The 16,556-nt window shown below is 38.1% G+C and overlaps 1 protein-coding gene across 1 annotated transcript in view; it reads left to right on the plus strand.

The window, feature by feature from the left end:
* SYCP2L (synaptonemal complex protein 2 like) overlaps nt 1-16,556 on the plus strand; it is a 111,402-nt gene that overhangs the window by 40,126 nt on the left and 54,720 nt on the right. The window contains exons 17-19 of the mRNA XM_021697231.1: nt 4,573-4,718; nt 6,162-6,255; nt 6,752-6,846. Coding sequence (XP_021552906.1) covers nt 4,573-4,718; nt 6,162-6,255; nt 6,752-6,846 — 335 coding nt within the window. The remainder of the gene's footprint in view (nt 1-4,572; nt 4,719-6,161; nt 6,256-6,751; nt 6,847-16,556) is intronic.

The following is a 16,556-nucleotide window of genomic DNA, read 5'->3' on the forward strand; positions in this document are numbered from 1 at the left end:
CTAGAGCAGACTTTGTTCTTTGAGGTAGGAGGGAGATGGTATAGTGTGGTGGAGGAACACTGCCCAGGGCCAGGATGCAGGGGTTCAAGGCTGGGGACTCCTTCACTTTGTGACTTTAGATTCAGTTACTTGCCTTGTTTTTTCATTGTAAAAGTAGTTGTAGTTACTCAAAAACTTTAAAATAGAATCACCATATGAGCCAGCAATTTCACTTCTAGATAGCAGACTCGAAGAGAGATTGGCATACCAATGTTCATTGCAATATCATTCACAGTAACCAAGAGGCAGAAGTGACCCAAATGTCTATCTAAAAAAAAAAAAAGTGGTATATATGTATGATGGAATACTATTCAGCTTTAAAAGGGAAGGGAAGTCTGACACATGCTACAACATGGATGAACCTTCAGGACATTATCCTAAGTGAATAGGCTAATCAGAAAAACAAATAGTAGGATTCCACTTATGAGGTATATTTCAATTAAAGTGATAGAGACAGGAAGTAGAGTAGTGGTTATCAGGGACTGTGGGGAGGAGGAAATGGGGAGCTGCTATTTAGTGGGTAGAGTTTTAGATTTGCAAGATAAAATTCCGGAGATCTGTTGTACAATGATGTAAATATACATAATACTACTGAACAATATATTTTAAAATGGTTAAGATGGTAAATGTTTTATGCCACAATTAAAAAATTGGGAGCAGGAGGGCAGGTACTTATTACCAGAATGGGAATCTCAAGCCAACTCCATGCTGAGCATAGAGCATGATGTGGGGCTCAGTCTCACCACTGTGAGATCATGACCTGAGCTGAAACCAAGAGTCAGATGATGCTTAACTGACTCAGATGATGCTTAACTGACTGAGCCTGCCCCCAAGTTGTTTTCCTGCCTTCTCTCCAGAAGCCTTAGTCAGTGCCCTCTGGGCTCTATCCCAGCCAAGCCCGGTGACGTTTAAAACTCCAGGCTTTAAGGCCTGCTGGTTGTCAAACCTCACAAAATTCAACCCTTCTCATTTTCCAAGCCAATGGTGTTGGGGAAATGTTCTCCTTGTGTGCTCCCCTGTGTATTCTCTCTTGCCCTTCATCGAGACCACGGCTCCCTTCCCTCCACAGCGCAAGGGAGCCACACATCCCACCTTCTTCAGTGTGGCTTCTTCTCCCCCTCTAGTTGTGGAGTTTGTTCTGTCCATCCTCAGGCTGATTTTTGGGGTATTTAGCATGATTTGATAGTTATCTACTCATGTTTGTGGGATGATATAAGCCTAAGGTCCTCTTATTCCACCACCATCTTTTCTCAACAACGTGCATTCATAACATCATTCCTCAGATCCTCCAGGGGCCACACAAAGAGGTAAAGGCAGAGTGCAGAAAGAGCAAGTCCTTGTTTTAAGGTCTATTTTGTCTGATAGAAATATTGCTACCTCAGCTTTCTTTTCGCATCCATTTGCATGACAAATACTTTTCCATCACTTCACCTTTAATCTGTATGTCTTTAGGTCTGAAATGAGTCTCTCGTAGGCAGCATGTAGATGTGTCTTGCTTTTTTTTAATACATTCTATCACCTGCTTTTGATTGGAGTGTTTAGTCCATTTACATTCAAAGAATTACTGGTAGGTATGTACTTATTGCCATTTTGTTACTTGTCTTATGGTTGTTTATGTAGTTCTTCTGTGTTCTCTTGCTCTTTCAGTTTGCTGGCTTTTTGGAGTCGTATGCTTGGATTCCTTTCTCTTTATTTTTTATAAATCTATTTATTTTGCTTACCATTAGGTTTAGAACATCTTATACATATAGTAATCTATACTAAGGTGATGGCCACTTACGTTTGAATCCATTCTTTACTCCTCTACCCCCGCCCTCCATGTTTTAGGTATATGGTGTCATACTTTTATTTTGTGAATCCCTTGACTGAGTTTTATAGATGTACTTAATTTTACTGCTTTTATGTTTCCCACTTTTCTTACTGTTACGGTCTTTCCTTTCCACTCAGGAAAGGAAACATTTTAACATTTTTTGTAGGACTGGTTTAGTAGTCATGAATTCCTTTAACTTTTGTTTCTGGGGAAATTCTTTATTTCTCCTTCTATTCTGAATGGTAGCCTTGCTGGATGGAGTGTTCTAGGTTGCAAGATTTTTCTTCTAGCACTTTGAATATATCATGCCACTTTCTCTGGCTTGCAAAATTTCTGCTGAAAAATCAGGTAATAACCTCATGGGGTTTCCTTTGTATGTAACTGTTTTGCTGCTTTTAAAATTCTCTTTATCACTACTTCTTGCCATTTTAATCCTGTATCTTGTTGTGGATCTCCTTGGGTTGATTTTTGTTGGTGACTCTATGCCTCTTGGATCTAGATATCTGTTTCCTTCCCCAGATTAGGGAAATTTCCAGCTATTATTTCTTCAAATAGATTTTCTGCCCCCTTTTCTCTCTCTTCTCCTCCTGGGATTCTTTTTTTAATAGAGTTTTAAAAAAGATTTTATTTATTTATTTGACAGAGAGCTAGAGAGCACAGGTAGACAGAGCAGCAGGCAGAGAGAGAGGGAGAAGCAGGCTCTCCACTGAGCAGGGAGCCCGACATGGGGCTTGATCCCAGGACCCTGGGATCATGACCTGAGCCAAAGGCAGATGCTTAACCAGCTGAGCCACCCAGGTGCCCCTCCTTCTGGTATTCTTATAATGTGAATGTTACACTTGGTGGTATTGCTGAGTTCCCTTAGCCTATTTTCATTTTTTTTTTTTTTAATTATTTTTCTCTCTCCTGTTCCACTTGATTGCTTTCCATTACTCTGTCCTCCAGGTCACTGATCTAATCTTTTAGTCTACTATTTATTCCATCTAGTGCATTTTTAATTTCAGTTGTTGAGGTCTTCATCTCTGATTGGTTCTTTGTTTTTTGTCTTTGTTGATGGTCTCACTGAGGTCTCCAACTCTTTTCTCAAATCCAGGGAGTATCTTTAAGACCATTACTTTAAATTTTCTATCAGGAATATTAATTATCTATTTCATTTAGCTCTTGCTGTAATTTTGTTCTTTCATATGAGACTTATGCCTCTATCTCATTTTGTCTGTGTCTGTTTCTACATGTTAGGAAAGTGAGTATCCCCCTTATTTGTTGCATGTGTCCTATTGTTGTGGCTAAGCCACATTTGCCTTCAGTCCAGTTGTCTGCAGTGGTTCTCTTTGCCTGTTGTGACAGGGTTTAGTCCCTGTGTTTTTAGTGGGCCTATTTGGGGCAGCCTTGGGCTTGACTTGAGTCAGACCAGGGGTTTGTGAAATGGCATGGTACCAAAGTGCAGGGCACTTTCCCTGTATTGTAGCTTGAGAAGATTTCATTGGTTGGAGGGGACTGCAGTCAGACTAGATGTCTGCCCCCCACTCCCACACAGTGGGACTGGTCTATGTGGTTATCTTTCTCTCTCCCTAGAGCAGGAGTCACTTCGGAGTGATGGTGGCTCTTGAAGCTGCTTGCACACTGCTAGGCTTGTGATACCTGTTTGGATGGGCTCCAGCCAAGGGCATCTTAGAGTGAGCCGGTCCTCAGGAGAACGGAGGGGTGGGATGTGTGGTGCCATGGAGTCAGATACATGTTAAAAATTCTATAGTAGCCTACTGAAAAGGTAAAAAGTAGATCTCAACATATTGTATTTTACCTGATATATCCTAAATATTAATATTTAAACATGTCATTACTATAAAAAGTGAGCTATTCTGCCTGCTCTTTTTTGTGTGAGTCTTCACAAACTGGTTATGTGTTTCATGCTTATAGCACATCAGTTTGCACTAGCCATGTTTCGGGTGTTTAGGGGCCACACATCCAGGCCCATTGTGTGTCTCAATCTTCTTCTCTTCGTTCTCCTCAATCTGTGACCCTTAGTTTTGCCTGTTCTTTCAGGCAGTTTACTCTTTTCTCTCCTGCAGGTTGTGACTCAGCTTGTAGTTACTGTGGCTTATTGTTGAACTCCTCATGAATTTTGGTCTAAACTGTTTCCCAAAACAAATTACTATTTGTCAGTAGAGAGCTATGTCCTGGTAGGAGGCCCTCAAGGAGAATGTTGTCATCTGAGACACAGGTGCCTCCTCAAGTGGAGTCTATTGAAATGAAGAAGGATTATTCCATTTTTGCGTATGGGGAATAGTGATTTTTATTTTGAATTTTTAGCAGTGAGTGACATCTGAGAGAAAGAATGAGAATGAATGTTGTGTCTAATATATTGGGGAGTAAAATACCTGCTGCAGGTGAAAGCTTTGTATTCAAAAAATGCTCCTTACAAATCAGATTGAATTCTATAGAAGTCAAAATCCTCTCCAGTGCTTTGCTGCTGAGGTAAGTTACTTCCTATCTTTACAAGATCAACCACATAATCATATTGTAGGTATTTGTATGTATAAATACAGGCACAAATGTGCGTCTAATAAAAATAATTTCAAAGTAACTATTTAATATAATTTCTTTTTATCTTATTGCAGAAAAATCTAAACAGTTGAGAAATATCCCAGTGCAGTTATTTACAATTATAGAATCTTATAAATTTTTTAGTATGTTGATATGCATCTGTATACTTTGTTTTTTGTTAGAAACTGAAAATAGGAAGATCCTCATTATTTGCCTGCAGAAGCCTATTAATATTGACAACAAAGAAGTGATGAAAATAGAAATCCATTTTGATTTGCAATTCAACATATCACAAGCTTCCATTGAAGCTTTAGGAGAAGACAAACAGGTGGCAGATTTAGTTCTTCTTGTTTATTTGAAAATATTTTAGTATGTTTCCCTGTCTCTAACTTCCTTGTTGGGTTTTGATGTGAACATTTGCTCAAGCTGAGATAGCTTGATCTTCGGAACATCATGTAATAAGAATTGAAACATCTGGCTTCTAATCCCAGTTCTTTTCATATATTATTGCCTTATGTAGGACACAAAGCCTCTTTCTGCCTCAAAATGCTTTATCCCATTTATTGTGAACAGTTGAAAATTTTCTAGGGTAACATCACAACCTCACCACATTCTTCCTGAAGTTTTCAGGATACTTGCTGTGGGCTTCTTAGCATTTCCTTCTCTCTCTCCAACCCTTGAGAACTGAGGGGGAATTAGTCGAAATAGCATCTCTTAGGGAGTTTTTCTGAAGTTCTGTCTCCTGGTGTTAAGGTGAAATGGTCTGCACATCTTCTAGACTGCTATGGCCTCTATATCACTAACTATAATGTGTCCTATTTACATACAAGAGCACAATGTCTTGGGAACGCCTGGGTGGCTCTGTTGGTTAAGTGTCTGCCTTCGGATCAAGTCCTGCGTCGGGCTCCCTGCTCAGCAAGGAGTCTGCTTCTCCCTCTGCTTGCCATTCCCCCTGCTTGTGTGGGTGCGCGCTCCGACAAAATCTAAAAAAAAAAAAAAAAATTTAAGCCCTTTATAAAAACAACAACAACAACAAAAAACAAACACAATGCCTTTATCACAGATGGCAGACAGAGCAAAGATATTTGTGACAAAAAGACCTAAGATACTGTGGTAGTGGCCATTAGAAGGTTGAATTAAGAGGTCAGAGACCAGAGGAAAGAAGCCTAGGTCCCATTTCCTTTTGGCATTGAGTTGTATGTGAAGACCTGTTATATTCTCTAAAGTGCTCTGCAGTAGAGTTTCTGAAGACTCACCCCATGAAAAGGCCATTTCATGGATAAGGATGAGAAATAGAGTAGAATCAATTACTTAATAAAAAAAATGTTACATATGAACTGGCCTAACACTGATGCTAGACTGGCTGAGGCCCCAAGAGGGAGGGCCGCCAGCCCTTCACCAAGAGGGTTCTTGGTTTTATGGGAGAACGAATTCAAGAGCAAGCCATGTAGAGAAAGGGACAAAGATTTATTAAGTCTAGAAGTAAGAAAGGAGCTCCTTCACAAACAAAGTAGTAGTCTCTCCTCCCAGATAAGGAAGCATACCCTCCCCCCACCCCCATGCTGCCTCTGATGAAGGGTTTTGTGTGTTTAAAATTACCTAACCGTATAAGGAAGGGCTTTTAACTTTGGGTTTATTATTTGCACTTGGCAGTAAGATTAACTTCTTCTAATTTATGTTTGTTGTGTTCTGAGCCTTAAGTTTTCCTTAACAAAATTTTTAAGAGTTTATTCCTCTTTTAAGGTCATGTGGATTTTGGCTTACATTTCAGGTGTTGCCTGACCAGACAAGAAGCTCCTCAGAACTTTCTGGTAAACTTGAGAAAGAAGACCCTGACATTCCTAGCAGCCTTGAGAGAGAGACAGGTAACTGGGTAATAAAATCTTGTACTCTGAATTCCTTTTAAAAACAATAAAACCTTACTTGGAAGAGATCACTGCAAGCCTGTGGTGCATGAGAGTAATAAATATGCTATTGTACCTGCAGAGAACAAAGTTGCTAGCCACCTTGAATCATTTTCCCTACCCGATACATTGTCTTATGGGACAATTGGAAATGACAAAGGAGAAAAAATGATAGTCATGGCTGGAGGCAGAAGATGGGGTCATGGAAGAGCCTAGCTACCCACAAAGCTGACCCTGCACAGATCCTGTATCTATTAGGAGTTACATCCCAAAGCTGTTTCTCAAAGTGCCCATAGATTTTGGATTTGGAAGTTTAACGCAGGATGTAATTACCAGATCTTACCAATAGATGGCGATGTACCTGCAGTGTGGGGTCCCCTGAAGAGCAATTGGAGAATGTGTTCGCTGTGGAGCATGGTTATTGTTACCACTTTTAATGCTCTGTTCTCTGTTATAGACCAGAAAGAAGAATCCACCAAGCTGGCAGAATTAATGAGTGCCAGAGATGACCGTTGCCCAATAACTGTCCCCTTAAATGACCAGTCTGAACCTGTGAGTATGGGATGCTGGGTACAAGATTCTGAACTGTGTCTACCAGGATGCTGACGGGGGAAGCCACCTCTCCTGGCTTGTAGTCTATTTTTTTCCCCTAACCAACTATTTCTCCGTTTTTTGGACCATCCTCTCCTTTAGATCACTTTTGCCTGACATGTTTATATGTTCTCTTCTTTCACACAACTTGGTTCTCCCGTGGAATGTGTGACTTGGCTGGCTCTGCCTCATTCCCTCACTTGGGATCTGGAGACCAAGATATAGGGGAAAGAGTCTGATGTTTGCAGTCAGACCTGGTTTTCACTTACTAGATACAGGAACTTGGGAAAGTTAATATCATTGAGTCTGAGGCTTCTCATCAATAAAATGAAGGTAATAGCTGGTTCATGCTGTAGCCCTCTTAGATACTATACATTTTGTTTTTAATCCTAACATACTGTTGGCATATACAGGTATTCAGACCAGTCCTCATTTTCTTATATTTGATTACATGGACATTATACAGAAGTGTAACGATAGTGTTTTTGGAACTGACAAATCTTCTGAGGGCAGAAAAATAATTTTTTTTGCAGCAGCTGCCAACAGTCATTAGGAGTCAAGTCTAATGAATCAAAAGCCTGGTATCTTAGTATTTAGTAGAAATGCTTTTCTTTGGATATGTAACATGACTCCAAAAGAATTTTAAAAGAGGGACTTCAGAATCACCATAATTTTTTTTTCTACAGCAAACAAATACAGCAGATAGTTCACCTGAAAAATTGAAAGTGGATGACCCACAACAAGGTCAGCTTTTAAAAAAAAAAAAAAATCTATCACAAGACTTGAGTAGTATACTTAAATGTTTGAGAAGCTTAACCATTTTTGTTTTTAATTTTCATGGTTGGAAGTCACTTCAAAACATGAATATTCTTCAGATTTACAGGAACCATCAGCAAAAATTCAGGATCCTAAATTAAATGACAAATCTAGGTATGTGATTTTTCAAAATTAATAAACCATGTTGATTGCTATTAATGTGACTAGTTAATGTATAAGTCAACTGTCTTTCCATCTTCATCTGGCCACACGCCACACAAGGAGAGAACATTGTGTGCAGTGTTCTGTGGAATGATTTGAGCAGTGCTGGGATGTTCTCCTGACCTACAGGTCTCTACCATTATACCCCCAGTGATATGCTTGGTGATGTAGTTTTCCCCAGCCAGGAAACATGTATCAGCTGGCATTAACTTGCTACTTTTCCATGTAGGCCTATGAAGAATGGGTCATAGGACAAGTAATTTTTTTATAGCTTTATATAGAGAGACAATTGGAATAAACTGCATATTTAAAGTATGCCATTTGAGTTTTGACATATGTCTATACCAAGGACCATCACTACAATCAAGATAATGTACCTATCCAACATCTCCAAGATATTCTTGCCCCTTTGAAATTCTTCCCTCCTGCCCTTTCTGTCCCCCTTACCTGCCCCTTGCAATCACTGATTCTCTTTTTGCAACAATAGATGAGTTTGCAATTTAAAAAATCTGGTATAGGGCCACCTGGGTGGCTCAGTCGTTAAGCGTCTGCCTACAGCTCAGGTCATGATCCCAGGGTCCTGGGATCGAGCCACGCATCAGGCTCCATGCTTGGCGGGAAGCCTGCTTCTCCTTCTCTCACTCATCCTGCTTGTGTTCCTGCTCTCGCTATCTCTCTCTGTCATATAAATAAAAATCTTTTTTAAAAAGTCTATAAATGGAATCAAAGAGCATGTACTTTTTTTTTCCTACCAGCTTCTTTCATTCAGCATAATTATTTTGAGATTTATCCATATTATGTGTATCAATAGTTCATTCTATATTGCCAAGTAATAGTTCCTTGTTAAAATAGTTCCTAGTTAAAAGTGTTCTTTATATTTAAGCCTTTGTATGGATGTGTATTTTCTCTTGAGTAAATACATAGGAGTGGAATGACTGGATCATTGGTGGTGTAGGTTTAACTTCTAAAAAACCAAAAAACAACCCCTGCCAAAATGTTTTCTAAAGTGGTTAACCATTTAACATTCCCACCAAGTCTTCAAGAGTTCTAGTTCCTGGGCGCCTGGGTGGCTCAGTTGGTTAAGCGACTGCCTTCAGCTCAGGTCATGATCCTGGAGTCCTGGGATCGAGTCCTGCATCGGGCTCCCTGCTCGGCAGGGAGTCTGCTTCTCCCTCTGCCCCTCCCCCCCCTCATGTGCTCTCTCTCATTCTCTCTCTGTCAAATAATAAATAAAATCTTTATAAAAAAAATAATAAATAAATAAAGTTTCATTGGGCGCCTGGGTGGCTCAGTCGGTTAAGCGACTGCCTTCGGCTCAGGTCATGATCCTGGAGTCCCTGGATCGAGTCCCGCATCGGGCTCCCTGCTCGGCAGGGAGTCTGCTTCTCCCTCTAACCCTCCCCCCTCTCATGTGCTTGCTCTCTCTCTCATTCTCTCTCTCAAATAAATAAATAAAATCTTTAAAAAAAAAAAGTTCTAGTTCCTCGCATTCTTGTTAATACTTGGTAATGTTAGTCTTTTTAATCTTAGCCATTCCAGTGGAAATGTAGTGATATTTCATTGTGGTTTTGATTTGCATTTCTGTAATGACTAATGGTGTTGAACATCTTTTCATGTATTTTCCATCATTCTCTCTCTTCTTGGGTAATATATCTTCAAATCTTTCACTATTAAAAATAGATTATTTGCTTTGAGTTAAAAGTGTTCTTTATATATTCTATATATATAGAAGTCCTTTATTAGATGTGTTTTACATACATTTTCTCCGTGTCTGTGGCTTACCTTTTTATTTTTATGTGTCTTTTTTTATCTTTCATGGTAATTATTGAAGGCCTGCTGTACATAGCTAATACAGCTTATTGTCAGACACCTAATAACCTTTACTAAATGCATCCAATTCCATATATTATTCAGTCTTCCCCATATTCCTAAGGAATGTATTATTTTTACCTCCATTTGCTAAAGGAGGAAATGAAGACAACAGAACTTACTCAAGGACATATCCCTAGAAAGTGTTGGCTTAACTATAATATGTCTTTAAAGAGCAAAATTTCTTAGTTTTTATTAAGCTCAATTGATTTTTTTCATTAATTTTTTTTCTTTTATAATTTAGGCTTTTTTTTTTTGGTGATGTGCTTAAGAAAACTTAGGCAAACTCATCAGTTTCCCTACATTTTCTTTTTTTCCTACATTTTCTTCTGGAACTTTCATAGTTTTAGATCTTATTTCAGTTATGAATCATTTTGTATTTTTATATTGTGTGAAGAAAGGGTTTTTTTTTTCCCCTTCTCTCTCTCCCCTCCCTCCCCTTTTCTTTCACATGGCTGTCCAATTATTCCAGATCATTTATTGAAACAATTATTTTTCCCCCATTGAGTTTTCCTGGAAACTTTGAAGAAATCAATTGACCATGTACGTGTAGCTCAATTTCTGGACCGCATGCAGGCATGCCTTTGAGATACTGCAAATTCAGTTCCAGATCACTACAATAAAGGGAATATTGCAGTAAAGCAAGTCAAATGACTTGGCTTCCCAGTGCATACAAAGGTTAGGATTACATTATACTGTAGTCTGTTAAGTATGCAATAGCATCATACAGATACACACTGTATATACTTTAAGTACTTTATTGCTTAAAAATGCTATCTGAGCTTTAAGTGAATCAATCTTTTTGCTGATAGCGGCTCTTGCCTCCATGTTGATGCCTGCTGACTGGTCAGAGTGGTGGTTGCTGAAGGTGGGGTGACTGGCAATTTATTCAGATAAGGCAACAATGAAGTTTGCCACATTGACACTTCCTTTCATGAACAATTTCTCTGTAGCATGAGATGCTCTTTAATAGCAGTTTACTCACAGTAAAACTTCTCTCAAAGTTGGAGTCAATCCTTCCAAATCCTGCTGCTTTATTAACTAAGCTTATGTAATATTCTAAATCCTTTGACATCTCAAGGATCTTCATAACATCTTCACCATGAATAGAGTCCATCTAAAGAAACCACTTTCGGGCGCCTGGGTGGCTTGGTCGTTAAGCGTCTGCCTTCAGCTCAGGTATTGATCCCAGGGTCCTGGGATCGAGTCCCACATCGGGCTCCCTGTTCGGCAGGAAGCCTGCTTCCCCCTCTCCCACTCCCCCTGCTTGTGTTCCTGCTCTCGCTATCTCTCTCTCTGTCAAATAAATAAAATCTTAAAAAAAAAAAAAAAAAAACACTTTCTCTGCTCATTCATAAGAAGCAACACCTCATCTGTTCAAGTTTTAATATGAGATTCCAGCAGCTGAGTCCCATCTTCAAGCTCCACTTCTAATTCTCTTGCTATATCCATCACATCTGCAGTTACTTCTCCACTAGAATCTTGAACCCTTCAAAGAAGTCATCCATGAGGATTGGAATCAACTTCTTCCAAACTCCTGTTAATGTTGATATTTTAACCTCTTCCCATGAATCATGAATGTTATTACTGGCATCTAGAATGGTGAATCCTTTCCAGAAGGCTTTCAATTGACTTTTCGCAGATATATCAGAGGAATCAATATCCATGGCAGCCATAGCCTTAGGAAATACATTTAAAAAATTTTTTATTGTTATGTTAATCACCATACATTACATCATTAGTTTTTGATGTAGTGTTCCATGATTCATTGTGTGTGCATAACACCCAGTGCTCCATGCAGAATGTGCCCTCCTCAATACCCACCACCAGGCTAACCCATCCTCCCACCCCCCTCCCCTCTAGAACCCTCAGTTTGTTTTTCAGAGTCCATTGTCTCTCATGGTTCGTCTACCCCTCCGATTTCCCCCCCTTCATTCTTCCCCTCCTGCTGTCTTCTTCTTTTTTTTTTCTTAACATATATTGCATTATTTGTTTCAGAGGTACAGATCTGAGATTCAACAGTCTTGCACAATTCACAGCACTTACCAGAGCACATACCCTCCCCAGTGTCTATCACCCAGTCACCCCATCCCTCCCACCCCACCCCCCACTCCAGCAACCCTCAGTTTGTTTCCTGAGATTAAGAATTCCTCATATCAGTGAGGTCATATGATACATTCTTAAATGAGACTTAAGTTGAAATGACTCCTTGATCTATGGGTTGAAGAATGACATTGTTAGCAGGCCTGAAACAATATTCATCTTGTTGCTCATCTCCACCAGAGCACTTGGGTGACCAGGTATACAGTCAGCGGGCAGTAATATTTTGAAAGGAATCTTTTCTTCTGAGCAGCAAGTCTCAACAGTGGGCTTAAAATATTCAGTAAACCATGTTGTAAACAGATGTGCTGTCATCCAGGCTTTGTTGTTCCATTTATAGAGCATGAGCAGAGTAGGTCTAATAATTTTTTTTTTTAAAGATTTTATTTATTTATTTGAGAGAGAGCACATGAGAGGGGGGAGGGTCAGAGGGAGAAGCAGACTCCCTGCTGAGCAGGGAGCCTGCTGCGGGACTCGATCCCGGGACTCCAGGATCATGACCTGAGCCGAAGGCAGTCGCTTAACCAACTGAGCCACCCAGGCGCCCAGGTCTAATAATTCTTAAGGGCTCTGCTCTGGGATTTTGGAGTGCTAAATGAACATTGCTTTTAAGTTAAAGTCAGCAGCTGTATTATTCCCTAACAAGAGACTCAGCCTGTCTTTTGAAGCCAGGTATTGAGTTTTCCTCTCCATCTTTAAAAGTCCTAGATGGCATCTTCTTCCAAATGAAGGCCATGTCTATATTGAAAACTTGTTTAGTGTAGCCACCTTCCGTAACTATTTTAGCTAGATCTTCTAGATAACTTACTGCAGCTTCTACATCAGCACTCGCTGCTTTATCTTACACTTTTATATTATGGAGATGATTTTTTTTCCCCCTTAAATCTCATGAACCAACTTCTGGTAGATTCTACCTTTTCTCTTGAAGCTTTCTCAGCTCTCTAAGCCATCATGGCTTAAAGAAATGTTGTGGCTGGTTTGATCTTCTATCTAAACCACTAAAATTTTCTCCATGTATGCAATAAGACTTTTGCTTTTTTTGTCATTTGTGTGTTCACTGGAATACCACTTTTAATTTCCTTCCAGAAGTTTTCCTTTGTATTCACAATTTGGCTAACTGATGCAAGAGGCCTAGCATTGAGCCTATCTCAACTTTCAACAGGTGTCCCTCACTAAGTTTAATCATTTCTAGCTTTTGATTTAAAGTGGGAGACCTGTAACTCCTTCTTTCACTTGAACACTTAGGGGCCATTATAGGGTTATTGGCCTAATTTAAATATTGTTGTGTCTCAGAATAGGGAGGCCTGAAGAAAGAGATGGCGGAACAGATGGTTGAGGCATATTTTGTGGTGCCCCAAAACAATTACAATGGTAACATCAAAGCTCACAGATCACCAATAACAAATATAATGAAAAAGTTTGAAATATTGAAAGAATTACCAAAACGTTACACAAAGACCTAAAAGAGAGCAAATGCTGTTGGAAAAATGGTGGCAATAGACTTGCTCAATACAGGATTGCTACAAACCTTTAATTTGCAAAAATAAAAGAAAAGCCCATAGTATCTATGAAGGGCAATAAATCCAAGGGCAATAAAATAAGTAATGTCTATATTCTGTTACATTGATCTACTTATCTGACTTTATATATTACCTGAATTACTGTAGCTTTACAGTGGTAAAGCTACTGTATCTCATTTTGAAATGAGGTAGTGTTGGTCTTCAACTCTTTTTTTAAGTTGTTTTGACTATACTTAGTCCTTTGCATCTCCATATCAATTTTAGAATCAACTTTACAAAAAGTCTTCCAGCTTTTGACTGAGATTGTATTAAATTTATAGGTCATTTGGAGAAGAATTGACATCATAACAGTGTTTTCATGGTCTCAAACATGGTGTATCTCTTCATTTATGTAGGACTTCAATTTCTCTCAGTAATGTTTTATAGTTTTAAATATATAACTTGGATAAATTTAGCAAAATATATACAAAAGTATTTCATATTCTTATAATCTTTAAAAATTTCCACTTCTGGTTTCTTATCCTATAGACATGCAGTTGATTTGTATATATTGGTCGTAGGTCTTACAACCTTGCTAAACCAACTTAATACTTCTCATAATCCATTTGATAGAATTTTATTGCTGTGCACATTTTAAATACTTAATTTCCAATAAAATATAGGCAATAAACATCTTTTTCTTACTCCGAAAGTACATCCCCAGAAACAGTTGTGGACATGCCACCTGTTATACTACATAAGTGAACATATTACTTTGACCTTCTCATTGTTCAACATTCATAAGGAGCCACATTAGATTTTTTTTCTGTTTTGAGATATAATTACCATACAAAAATATGGAAGTTTTAGGTATACAGCATAATGACTTGGCATACATATATTGCAAAATGATTACCATAGTAATTTCAGTTAACATGAAGCTCCTCATAAAATTATGATTTTTTTTCCCCTTGTAATGAGAACTTTTAGGATCTACTCTTGGCAACTTTCAGATATACCAAATGTACATTACATCCCCAGCATTTATTTATCTTATAACTAGAAGTTTGAAAGTTTTAACCACTTTCATCCACTTTTGACCACCCTTACCCTCCCAACTTCCACCTCTGGTAACCACAAAACTGATATATTTTTCTGTGAGTTTTTTTTTTTTTAATTCAAGTATACTATACAGTGTCATATTAGGTTCAGGAATAAAATGATTCAACAATTCTATACACTTCTTAGTGCTCATCAAGATAAGTGTTCTCTTAACCCCCTATATCTGTTTCACCCATCTCCCCACCTACCTCCCTTCTGCCAACCACTGGTTCTTTATATTTCAGTGTCTGGTTTTTATTTCCTTTTTTGTTTCTTAAATTCAACATATGAGTGAAATCATATGGTATTTGTGTTTCTTTGAGTGATTTCACTTATCATTGTCCCCTCTAGGCCCATCCATGTTGTTGCAAATGGCAAGTATTTTTATGGTTGAGTAATACTCCAGTGTCCATATATACCACATTTTCCTTATACATTCATTTTTCAATGGGCATTTGTGTTGCAGTTTTAAGATGGGCTTTTTAAATTCCATATATAAGTAAAATTAAATAGTATTTGTCTTTCTCTGACTTATTTCAGTTAGCACAATGTCCTCAAAGTCCATCTATGTCTTTGCACATTGCAAGATTTGCATTTTTAGGATTAAATAGTATACCACATCTTTATCCATTTATCAGTAGACAAGTTGTTTCCATATCTTGGCTACTGTAAATAACACTATAATAAACATGAGGATGCAGATATCTCTTCAACAGTGATTTAGTTCCCTTTGGATATATACCTAGAAGTGGAATTGCTGATTCATTGCTATTTTAGAATTTTTGAGGGACCTCCATACTGGTTGTTTAACCTTCCATGGTGGCTGTACAATTTACATTTCTACTAATAGTGCACTAGGGTTTTCTTTCTTTCTTTCCACATCTTCACCAACACTTGTACTCTCTTTTTGATAGGAATTCTAACAGGTATGAAGTAATACCTCATTGTGGTTTTGATTTTTATCTCCCTGATTAGTGATGCTGAGCACCTTTGCATGTATGTATTAGCCATGTGATTATCTTCTCTGGAAAAAATTTCAGACTCCCTGCATATATTTAAATCAGGTTGCTTGGTTTTTTGCTGTTGAGTTGTAGTTCTTTTTAAATTTTGGATATTAACCCCTTACCGGAGTACGATTTGCAAATTCCGCCCTTTCTGTAAGTTGCATTTTTGTTAATGGTTTCTTTTGCTGTGCAGAAGCCTTTTTAGTTTGATGTAGTCCCAGTTTTTTTTAATTTTTCTTTTCCTTTTCCTTTTCCTTTGGTGTTACATACAAAAAATTTTTGCCAAGACCAATGTCGAGAAGGTTTTTCCCTGTGCTTTTTTTTTTTCCCCTAGGAGTTTTATGGTCTCAAGTCTTATGTTTAAGTCTTTAATCCATTTGAATTGTGAGTATTGTAAGAGGAGTCCCATTTAATTCTTTTGCATGTGGTTATCCAGTTTCCCTGCATCTCTTATTGAAGAGACTATTTCCCCATTAAGTGTTCCTGGCTCCCTTGTCAAATATTAGTTGACCAAATATGTCAGAATTATCTCTAGCAATATTCTTTGTTCTGCGAGCTATTTTGTATGATGTTAATATGACCACTGCTGCTTTCTTTATTTTAGTTTAAGTATGGCATATCTTTTCCCATTATTTTACTTTTAACCTTTTTGGATCTATACATTTAAGGTGGGTTTATTATAGGCAGCATTTGCTTTTGCTTTGCTATTTACCTCAATATGATAGTCTCTGTTCTTGGATATTTAGACCATTTATATTTTATATGATATGGTTGTATTTATGTCTATCATATTATCTTGCTATTTGTTTTCTATTTGTCGTATCTGTTTTTTCCACTTTTCCTTTTTCTGGTGTGTTTTGGATAAATGGAATATATTCTTATGGCCATTTTATCTCCTTTGTCAGTTTATTTGGTATAACTGTTTTTTTTGTGGTTACCTTATGATATATATATGTGTGTGTGTGTGTTATATGTGTGTGTGTTTGTGTGTGTGTTATGTGTGTGTGTGTGTATATACACATACACATTATGTATATGTTTAACTTACCACGCTTAACCTTCAGATAACATTATATTGCTTTACACATAAGCCCTTAAACACAACTCCAGGGGCTCCTGG

The sequence above is a fragment of the Neomonachus schauinslandi genome, chromosome 8, assembly GCF_002201575.2.
Source record: "Neomonachus schauinslandi chromosome 8, ASM220157v2, whole genome shotgun sequence".
NCBI classification, from domain to species: domain Eukaryota; kingdom Metazoa; phylum Chordata; class Mammalia; order Carnivora; family Phocidae; genus Neomonachus; species Neomonachus schauinslandi.